General features: G+C 39.7%; 1 protein-coding gene across 1 annotated transcript; it reads right to left on the reverse strand.

Annotated features, from left to right (window-relative positions):
• Positions 1-4,210: 4,210 nt before the first annotated feature.
• LOC109899172 (homeobox protein SIX3) lies at positions 4,211-8,535 on the reverse strand. The gene is made up of 2 exons (XM_020494230.2): positions 7,014-8,535; positions 4,211-5,323 (listed from the first exon to the last, which is right to left on the reverse strand). Exons 1-2 carry the CDS (start codon positions 7,700-7,702, stop codon positions 5,131-5,133), a joined length of 882 nt encoding a protein of 293 aa, XP_020349819.1. The 5' UTR covers positions 7,703-8,535; the 3' UTR covers positions 4,211-5,130.
• Positions 8,536-11,261: the final 2,726 nt, after the last annotated feature.

Below are 11,261 nucleotides of genomic sequence, written 5' to 3' on the forward strand. Positions count from 1 at the left end.
ATCGCTAGCTCTGTCTCGCTCTCTTAACTCACTCGCTCTCTCTCTTTTCCCTATCTCTCTTTCTCTGCTTAGTTTTCTTTGATAATTTTTACCAATTCACATCCTCGACACATATTTTTTTGCCCTCTCTCCCTTTTACTGCCCGACATGATCTATATGAGTGAAATTGACGTTTATTGCTTCTGGTCCACTCCCGAGTGACGCAGTGGTCTAAGGCGCTGCACCGCAGTGTTAGGGGCGTCACTATAGACCCTGGTTCGATCCCGGGCCGTGAACAGGAGTCCCATTAGGGCGGCGCACAATTGGCCCAGCGTCGTGTTATGGGAGGGTTTGGTCGGGGTAGGCCGTATTGTAAAATACGATTTTGTTCTTAAATGACTTTCCTAGTTAAATAAAGGTTAAATTAAACTAGACAGACAGTTGGACAATGTAATTCTGCCTGGAGATCTCGCTGAACAGGACATTTATTTAATAGGACTACACCACTATGTCTAAATAATTGGAAATATGGAGTCGTTTTTGGGAGACTGAATCTGATGGACATTATGCAAACTGCTATGAAATAATAATACTATTTTTTTTTAACTATCAAGAGGCTAATAAGCAAATGTATTCCAAAAGCAATGTGTAAATGTGTGTAAGATATTTTATATTTTGGTAAAAGTTTGGTAGGCCTATTTTGTTTTATAATTCATAGATATGCTATGTTTAGTCATCAGATTAAAAACATATTTAAATAATGAATCATACTAAACTATGAAAATAACATTGTCCACAGGTTTTTGCAAACTAATGTTATAGTCCTATTTCTCTCCATGTTGCTCTCTTTGGTGGTGTGTTTTTATTGTCTGTTATCAGTTGAGAATAGATGTTGAAAACATAGGTGCTCGCGGTATTTCAGCTGCTCATGGGTCTGCCTGCCTAGTGTGCAGAAGGCGCGAGATCAGAGCAATGCCCAGCACCCCACCCCCTCCATTGAACAGTAGAGAAGTGAGTTTCGGATGAACAAGCTAAAGTAGGGTTTCTTTCATGTTGTGTTTGTTTTAAATGTGTTATGGAATGATACTTGTCAGCATTAAACCATTTGCCCCTGTGCTGGCCAGTTTTACACAGTAAGGATCAGAGGAGGTACGATTCCATCTTCCTATGGTTCCAAATGATTGTTCAAACGGCTGGTTTATACACCACGGATGCTGTATCATAGCCTCTCGTGACACCTCAAAAACGTTTTAATAGAATTACAGTTTTAAATCCCAGTAGTCTTAGAAAGGGAATAATGTTTATCACCCTGCATGCCATGTAAACATCAGACAGGTTCTTTATGGCATTCCCGAGAACAAATCAGACTGCTCCCTTTTCAGTTTTGAACTGCATGGAAAGACCCCTTTTTTCATGGTCTTCTCTCCCTTACTAAACACACACACATTCTTCTCTAAACCTATGGTCAACATCCACTTCTTAAAAATTATCCTTTGAAATCCACAATATGCATCGAATTCCTTGAACTGTTGTGTACAAATGCATGCTTTGGGTAGCCAATGAAAATATTGTCCAAATTGAACTTGAATACACCCTGAATTGTATTTAATAATTAAAAACGATCAAAGTTTGTCTCAACAGTTAGTTGTCTAATAAACAATTGTTTTGTCACTGAAACACTTGAAAACACTGAACTTGTGTTTATATGGCTTAGTATATCTTTCTCAACCAATACTACTATAGGCTACAAATAGTTTTTGTTCCACGGCTTACCTTTTTCAAAACCTGCTTGAAAAGGAAGGAGCGTTTTTAGCAAAAAGGCCTGGCCCTGACAAGAGCGCTATGCGCTGTGAGGCTGCGCCGCTGCTGCACGTGCTGAATCCGGGTCAGAGGGAACTGCTGCTCTTTGAGAGCTGCATGAATAACCACGAATAGAAAAGTTGTGTTCAGTTAACCGATTAAATCAGCGAAAAACAGGGCAGTGCAAGCCTTTCTCACTGCAGACCAAGTCCAAATAGTTCGGGGATGCTTCTATGCTTGCAAGGTTATGGGAATAGCACAAATAATCCATTCGTCTTTTTGTTTGACACACGCATTATAGACCAGACACAAAGATAAGGGTTGAAAAAAATGCCGGACCATTTTTGCTGCACTTCTCTCAAATGTTTGTTTACTTTCTGTAGGCCTCGTATTTAGATCTGAGTATCACACACCGCCACTCCTTACAAAGTTATTTTGTCTCATGATACATATTCGATTACGAACGAAAGCCGGCACCAGTAAAGATCCCAGATGAAACAACAGACCTCATCCACTTATAGTTATAGTTAATATATGTTATATGTAATATGTTATATATAGGCCTATACTATGAACAAAATGTCAACCACCTGCAATGTAAAAATGTGCCACATTTAAAAAAAAAAACGATTTAATTCAAGTGTATCTTAGCTAGGCTACGACAAAAAAAAGTAGCATTTTCTGAATAAATTTAGTAAGAATAAATACAAAAACGTTTATTCAACTTCCATTTAAAATATTTGTACTATTGTGTGGACCGGCTTAAGTAAAATGATGAACCACTTCTATAGAGGCTATATGATTGTTATAGCAGACATCTGCATTATAGTTTATCCCCCCTACCTTTTTTATTGATAAAAATCATCTTCAGTTTCTGATTAATTTAATCTTAACCATGGCTGGGACTTGTCGTCGCCAATAAACGAATGTGGTCTGAGAGGGTCTGTTGCGGTGATACAGATCATCTATGGTCTCTGCTGACCCATGCGGGTGATAGGGCCTATCTTTCTGCTGCAGATGGATTTATAAGTTAAAACGGGCTTAAAATAAAGATTTATCACAATCCCAACTAGCAATGATTGCACTCGAATCAGATCATATTTGGTTTTCAGAACTTAGTTTGCATTAGGGCATAGTTATTTTTGATTCATATTTTATTTTTTGGTATTCATCTCACGGTGAGAAACTATATGAGTAGGCTATGGTCAGTGGAAACTGATTTAGCAACAATTGTGTCAAAACAACACCTGGATAGGACCGAACACGACATTGATAACTTGACATGACATTCTCAGTAAAACACACACACACAGACACATTCATATTCAAGTGCCGAGTTAAGTAAGCGAGTAACATTGGTATACACGTGGGTTATTGGTGTACCTTGTAGTTAGTTGAAGTTGTTGTCATGTGAATACACTGGGTTGGAATATTGTCAGAAAAAAACATCCATATTGTTTTGTCTACGGACATTCCAATGTCAAAGCAATGAGGATCTTGGCCACGGAATGTATTCTGTTGTCACTATCTTTTATGTCCTTTGGTTGGACTAAGGATAATGATGAAGATGTGATATGTTCAATACATACTTTTTGGAATGCAGCTCATTAAGATATCAGTGTCAAAGACATGTCAATGCCAATACAATTGGCATACATATGTATTCTGTTTAGTGTCTTAAAAGTGCATGCTGTTGGCCTGTTTAATTGAGCTGTTCGTTATTATTCCACCAACATAGAATAAAACAGTGGTACCCTCAGAGGTATAGGCTCTGGGCTACTTTTTCTCCTTTCAAACGAGACTTCCTGTCCTCACAGTGCATTGAAACCTAATTATTTCGCAGCTACAAAACATGTTGGAAAGGTTTTAGAGAACAATCAAAACTCTGTCTAAGAACAACTGTATTCTACCATCATAATTATTGTCAGTTCAATTGTAAATATACAAGTTATTATCATTGGTTTAGAATTTAGGATAGAATGCAGGGAGAAAGCTTTTCTGGGGGGAATGTTCTTCCCTGGGTGAAGAAAGGCTCTTTCACCGAACAACAATGGCAGATTGAGGCAGGGGAGGAGTCCACCATGCTTAGTCCATTTAATGGCGCGTTTACTTAATTTCTGTATTCACTGGCAACCATAAACAAAAGGGGGAACGGGACTCTTGCTTAAGAGCTAGGCCTACATGACGTTGACGTTTACCATAACACATGCATATATTTAGGAGCAAAACGATTTTTGTTCAACATCTTGTCTATGGTTTTGGACACGTAGGCTATATGTGTCGCCTAGTGTCGTAAAAGGACCCACAGCATGTGCATCAGAATCACTACGCTTGTCTGGGCATAATATTACAATTTCTCAACATATATGCTCATAAACGATTGATAGTGGACAATGAAGACTCACTTAAAATAGAGACTTAATGCAGAATATATAACAAAATGGAATACTGTATTTTGATTTAGAAATATACACGAACATAAACACGCAAGAAAGAATAATAAGCGCTTTAGGAAATATACGACTGTAATTACCATTGAAGAATATCCCAATGCTTATATTAAATAGTTTTGCATAACTGTGACTGATAACACGTTTATCTAGTGTCATTATCCATGTTCGGTATAAAAACAAACAAACTAACAAAACGTCTAGAGCACTTTTACATTTTGACAAATATTTTATGTAGGAACACCCAGTCGAGAAAAGTGAACAAGGATAGAAAAGATGGAGATGGGAGAGCAATATTATGTACAAGCATATCTACACATATAGGATCTTACAGACCGGGATAATGATCGCGTTATTTACATATCTACACATATAGGAGAGTACAGACCGGGAGAATGATCGCATTATTTGAGATATACATAATTCAATATAAAATCTTGAAATAAAAATACAAATCTGATACAGTCATAACGATTCGGTTCCACATTTCACCATTTACTCCTCACAGGCAGTGACAGAAGTGTAGTACAAAGGTGCTTAAAACGTAAATGATTGTCTGATGAACATAAAGTAAAACAGAATTGCATCTTGGCTGAGCGGCATCATCACTTGGACTAAAACGGAGATGAAAAGGCGATAAACACCCTCTGGTAATTAATTCCCTCTTCTCGATGATCCTTGTAGAAATATTGAACAAGGTATTTTTCCCAGATACAAAAAACATCATGCAGGTAGAGGTGGTGGTGGGGGCGTGGTGGGTCCATTGAAAGCGCTTACAAAATATGTTTTTTTGTTGTTCTTTTTTTTATATATATTTATATAAAATTGTCCTTTTTTCATCCTCGATATTTCATAGTTTTTTTTCATGTCCATATTTCCTGTAAATATTTATATTTTTATATCATACGTCGCACTCGGAGTCACTGGATGTTACTGAAAGAATGGACGTTCCAGTGTCAACTCGCTCTGTCATACTGGAGATGCTGGTAGTAGGACTGGCCGCGGTCGACGGCGATTCGGCCGAGCTGCGTGGAGTACACCCGGATTCTGAAAGGGACCGCATACCGTTCTGTCTAATTCCCTGGTGCTGAAGCCTAAAGAAAGGGAAAATAACATAGCAATTATATACAGTGTCCCTCCGCAAAATACCGCTCAGCCTGCTTGTCATTCACTCCATGCCCTGCCTTTAACAAATGCAGCCTAATGGGAGCAAGAATAGTCTAAAACAAAGCAGAAGAAATACTAAAAATGGCGAAATATGATCGTGTTTATTAGAATAAGAGGCTGGTTGTTAGTTATACTTAATCCATGGCCAATGCAATTTGAGAAGTGTCTTTTATATTTGATTTTGTCATATTCAGCCTACGTCCAAATTAATGAGAGACTACAGGCCTACATCCAAATGAATGAGAGACTACAGGCCTACATCCTAATAAATGAGAGACTACATGCCTACATCCAAATGAATGAGAGACTACAGGCCTACATCCAAATTAATGAGAGACTACAGGCCTACATCCAAATGAATGAGACTCATTTTTTCTGATTGTTTTGATTTACTGATACGTCAAATGGGGAATAATTGTAATCATCCTACATGAATCAATCCACAATGTAGGCCTCCGATTTTATCAGTGAGAAAACACAGAGGATGAAATATAGCTGTGTTCTTCTATTCTTCACCAACTTGTTTTTTCTGTTTTCATCCAGTTCAATTTGTCATTTATAATTGCATTGTCAATAAATAATAGTCTACACACATTGTGAATCGAAAACATGGCTGCAAAGCAGGCTATAGTTTTGGTTGGTGGTATTTATGTTGACAGTTTATCAAATGTTTTCATCAATCGTTTCCAAACGTCTATAGTCTAATGTATACGTTTCGTATGTGTAAAAAGCACCACGAATAAAAAATAATAATTCGTAACTGAACACATTCATTTTGCAAAACTATCCCATCTTTTTTGTGTGTGGTTTCTTAGTTTGCACTGGCCTTTTACAGCTGCTACATGTACATTATATTATGTTGATTAATCAACGAACCAATAACCTATAAGCCAGGTGTTGTGTTTAATTTCCTGTTTGTGGTCAACATCTATACCACGCTGCAGTGTGTCAAGTTTTCAGACCAAAACGTTCGCTTGTTGAGGGAAGATAACAATCAATTAAACACGTAGTATCACCACAACATGCTGTATTCCAAGTTTAACAGACATCCTTATGAATCATAATGTTTTGTCTTGTCTGGAAAATATGACAACTTCAAGACTTGCATTGCTGCTGATTTTCTTTGTGTGTACTTCCTGTTTTGTTATCTAACGCATACACTGATGTTTTCATTTTGCTTATCAGGGAAACTAGCCTATCAACGTAATCTAGCCTACACGCTTTCCAATTTGTCGAGAGTTGTGTGTTTTACGTAGATTAATCTTTTACGCATTTTAATATATTTTGGATTATTTTGGACAGCAATAATAGTTATATTTTTCTGTACACGCTTTGAAAAAAAGGTTGTATATAGAAATCCCAAATAACTATTTGTTCTAAGAGTGTAGCCCCTGAATGCATGTAGGCCAATGAGATTAAAAAGTAAAATGTCGCCGTGCTCCATCTCCACCTCCAACCATAGACCCAATTTACTCATTTGTAACCCCTCTATAACCTTGTTTATTACTTCGATTAAGTTTTATATTTACATGGTATGTTTGCATTCAGTTTATAGGAATTATCTTTGCTTATTTGGTTCTGTGTAGCCTATGCTTGAAAAATGAACAGCGCACTGACCTGTTTTTTGCTGCTGCGGCTCTGTCTCGTTGCCTCCGGTTTTTAAACCAATTTCCGACCTGTGTAGGAGTGAGTCCAGTGGCTTGTGCCAGTTCCCTTTTCTTGCTGGGGTTTGGATATGGGTCCTGAAGATACCACTCCCTTAACAGACCACGCGTCCTCTCTTTGAAACAGTGCGTCTTCTGCTCGCCGTCCCAGATGGTCCTGGGCAGGGGGAACTTCTTCCGTACCCTGTACTTGTCAACCGGCCCTAAGGGGCGACCGCGCAGCTTCTCGGCCTCCTGATAGTGTGCCTCCAGCCACATGGCCTGCAGTTTGCCATGGGAGTCTTTGGTAAACTTGTGGTTCTCCAAGATGTGATAAAGGTCTCGAAAATTCCCTGTGTGGAAAGCAACCACTGCGCGAGCTCGCAGGATGGACTCATGCTTGTTGATCTGCTCGCATGCTCCCGGTGCCACCGGCAGGGACCATAGGAATCGTCCCAGTCGTTCAATGTCTCCGGTTTCCTCTAGCGTCTCACAGACGCTAGCCACTTGCTCCGGAGAGAAGTTGAGGGTCGGTAGCGCAAACATTGACAAGTCTTCTGGAGACCTGGTGGGAGTGCTGCTCGCCAAGAGCACAGGGCGCTCAGTGAAGTTTGGCAGGAAGAAATGGGAGGGATAAAGCTCTAAAGGGGATCTGAAAACCATGGAATGACCTGAGAGAAATACAGTTATCAAGAAAAAGAACGACGAGTAACGATTGTACGATTCAATAGCTATCGCCTAATGACACCAGCCTCATAATATCTCCCCCTAAATCCACCGTGAGTGTAGCACTGAAACATTTTGTTTCGCTTTTCTATTGGTCTTCTTGGTGTGGTTGTGAGGTTGTCATGGCAGCCCTGCCAATCACTGTCAAGCGTGCCAATCATTAGCCAGTACGTAGACTAGGGCTTTCACCACTTCTGTTGCAAGCACCGGGGGTTATCAGAAACTCCAATCTCAACACCACCCTCCCACTGCACGATAGTGAAGTATAAAACAAGGCTCGCCTATTTGTTGAATGGAATTAGCAATTAGTGGGTGGAATATTATTGCGATCTTAACGAGGCTCGTTAGAGCTCAAGAAGAAATGTAGGGAGAGATGCTTGTTCTTTCAGGCAGGAAAACGTTTGGTTTTCTTTTTTTTGTAACAGTCAATTCACACCTTATGTTGGGGTAGTTTTTCCATTTTGTCCCATGTGAACCCTTTTAAGTTTTGGTGAGGGACGAAAGCTGACATCATTTAGGCCCATGGGGGACTAGTATATCGATTTTGTCTAAAGGCTTGGATATATTGCGCAAATGCGTATAAAAAACGTTATTTAAACGAATTAAACATAATATAGTCATTTTTACCGTTTGATATGCCTGTCTGACTCACTTCCGGAGATGAATCGGAAAACGCGATATGTCAATATTTTCGTGACACAGTCTGGGCGCTTGCTTTGCTCAGAGAACAGCAGACCGTCGGTGTGGGTGTAATTCGCAGTGGCTCACCTTCTAGTCGGGCTTGGCCTCCGCTGGTATTACGCAGCAGTGCAACCCTGCTGGCCCACTGCCCAGTGTGCGTTTTTCCAAACAGTGTTTTCATGTTAAATGAATATCGATGTGGTGCATTGTAATGATTAAACGTTTTGCCACTGGTATTGTTTTTGCAGTTCTTGCGCTGTAGGCCTAGTAGTTTTGGCGACTATTTGTATAATTATGGTGAAAATTATTAGTCTGAAACAATATAGCCTAAAGAAAACTAGGCTTAATGCATTCTTTCATTTTCACAACTATAGGCATGATCAATATCCACATGTCACTGGATTTGGTTTAGAGCCCACATCAGCAGGCATAGCAGTGTGGTTTTCATGTTTATTACAAAAGTGACTGTAGGCCTACTGCCCCATTATTTGTCATGGCTTAGTTGGTGTCAAAACTACGAGTTCACAGTCGCGAACAGTGCTCACATTGTTTAAGCGCATGCATTAGACGTAGTGAAACACAACATCTAGACTTCGGCTAATCCGGCCTCAATAAAAATGACATAATTATCTTTCTAAATCATTCAGGAATTCAAAACGTTTCCTTCTCTTTCTCCAGCCTCATATTTTTGCATTCCTCGCCATCTTCCTATACGACCGGTTCCAGCATAAGGGAGAGTAAGTAGCATGCACATCTGCGTTTTCGTTTTCTGTTTATCATATTGACATCATCCAATTACAATTACTGTGAGGTTGTTCCAGTGGATGCAGATGTCATATTTATACCATTGCTTTGTTTTCGTGTGTGTGTGTTTGTGCTGCGTGTGTGTGTGTGTGTGTGTGTGTGAGTGTGAGATAGGGGTGGGGTGATGATCATGTTGGAAGCTTAAGGGCAGGTTGTCTTTGGGATCAAATCTGTTTGCTCCCTTGTCATACGAAACTCAGGAGAAGTAATTCCAAGTGGCTTGAATTGGTCCAATTGGAAAGCTTCTTGGACTGGAAGTAACCTGCGTTATTTCCATGCTGGCTATGGTCGTGTTAAAACTAACCTGCCCCTTCTCGCTCCGCTAATATTAAGAGGGGGCTTAACGGAAAGTAATCGGAATATTTAAAGCTGCTTTGCTTGTGTCCCCGGTCTACACATTTATCTGATCAATATGCATCGACTCCAGGTATTACGTAGAGCTATTTTTTAAGGAGATGGAGCCTAGTTGTAAGCAGCCCTCGCAGGCAATTCGGAAATCACTTAGGTGAAATGTAAAACCTGAATGGGTTTGCAAAGCCAGTGGTAAATCACATTCTTCTTACATAGCCTAGCTTTTGTTTACGCTAAGCATGTCATTAACACCACCATACAAGTTTATTCACCTGGCCTAATTGTCTGTTTATCCTCCAGCTTCTTAGTACTCCTCTCTTAACGATAACCAGCGGGAGACGCGTTATTCAATGCCGATTAACCATTAACCTGATCTTTGTTTATTTACCACCGAACCCGGACGTGACAATACAGGCATGAGTTAGGACTAACTCTAAACTGACAGCACAAATATTAATTAACCTTGACTCGGCGTGATTACTTATCGGGGATGTATATATTTGCGCCCGTTGACTCCGGGCTCAACATTTCGGAAGTTAGGCTATATTTTTGTCAATGTTCCAAAGGGGGAAATAAACAAAGGTCTTAGGTTGCGTCACATTCTGAGAGGGGGAACCGAGCCACTCAATGAAAAGGTAAGAAAGCATTCATTTTTATTTTCTTCCCTACTTAACCTCGGCTTCTCAATTGATGACCAGAAAAAACCTGCTACACCCACCCCTGATCAAAATGCATGCTTAATTGTTTGGTATTTTCAGCACAAGGACTGAACAGAATGCAGCCCGGGTACATTGGCTGCATTCATCTTTTGAATTATTTCGTTTTTCTGACGCATGTATAGACTATACATACTTCAATAGACGATTTTGACACTGCATGGTTAATAAAGATTGAGATTGTTTTTATGACAGGGTCTTGGTCACATGCTGATGTGGGCAGCGACAGTTTCTCTTAAAGTTCTTGACTGAACTCGCAATAGAACGCATTCGAACTTTTAGGGTGACATTTTGTCAGATTTACTACAAAACTACGTTATCCATCAGTCAGCATAGTTGTTATTTCTTCTCTATTTCTGCTTCTTCGTCTTTTTTTCTTGTCTTCTTTTCGTCCTCCTTTTCCCTTCTTCACTCTTCCTTGTTTTAATCAGGTTTTAAACGGGTGATTGTCAACGATTAACTACAGGGACCGGACTATATATGCATTATTTCTTGAAAAAATCCGTTTGTCCAAGGGCGGAGGTAGAAATCCTTTCCGGATCCTGTAAGTTCCTTAGTCACACCCATGGCTCTGCCTCTTCAGTTCACTATTCATTCTTTAAAAATCTGATTGAATAAAACGCTTGTTTGAACCTACTTTTAAAATCGAATCGTTTTAGGATAGCCCATGATTTGCGCAAGCGTTGTAAAGGCTAATAGTGATGAGCTCACCCAAATGTCTTAGCCTATAAAATGTCGATAGATGCATGGAAACATGAACAATTACATGATTGATTAGGTATATTGCCGTGTCAATTTAGTGTTAGATAATCTGAAAAAAAAATGCGATTGTATTTGTTTTGCTGCTTTCGTATCTGTCTTCATGGAGTGGAAACGAGCACCAGTCTCCTTCAAGTCTTGCACAGCAAGAGCTGCTGCAGCTGTGTAACGCTGTCGGGATGGGG

The sequence above is a fragment of the Oncorhynchus kisutch genome, linkage group LG11, assembly GCF_002021735.2.
Source record: "Oncorhynchus kisutch isolate 150728-3 linkage group LG11, Okis_V2, whole genome shotgun sequence".
In the NCBI taxonomy this organism is placed as follows: domain Eukaryota; kingdom Metazoa; phylum Chordata; class Actinopteri; order Salmoniformes; family Salmonidae; genus Oncorhynchus; species Oncorhynchus kisutch.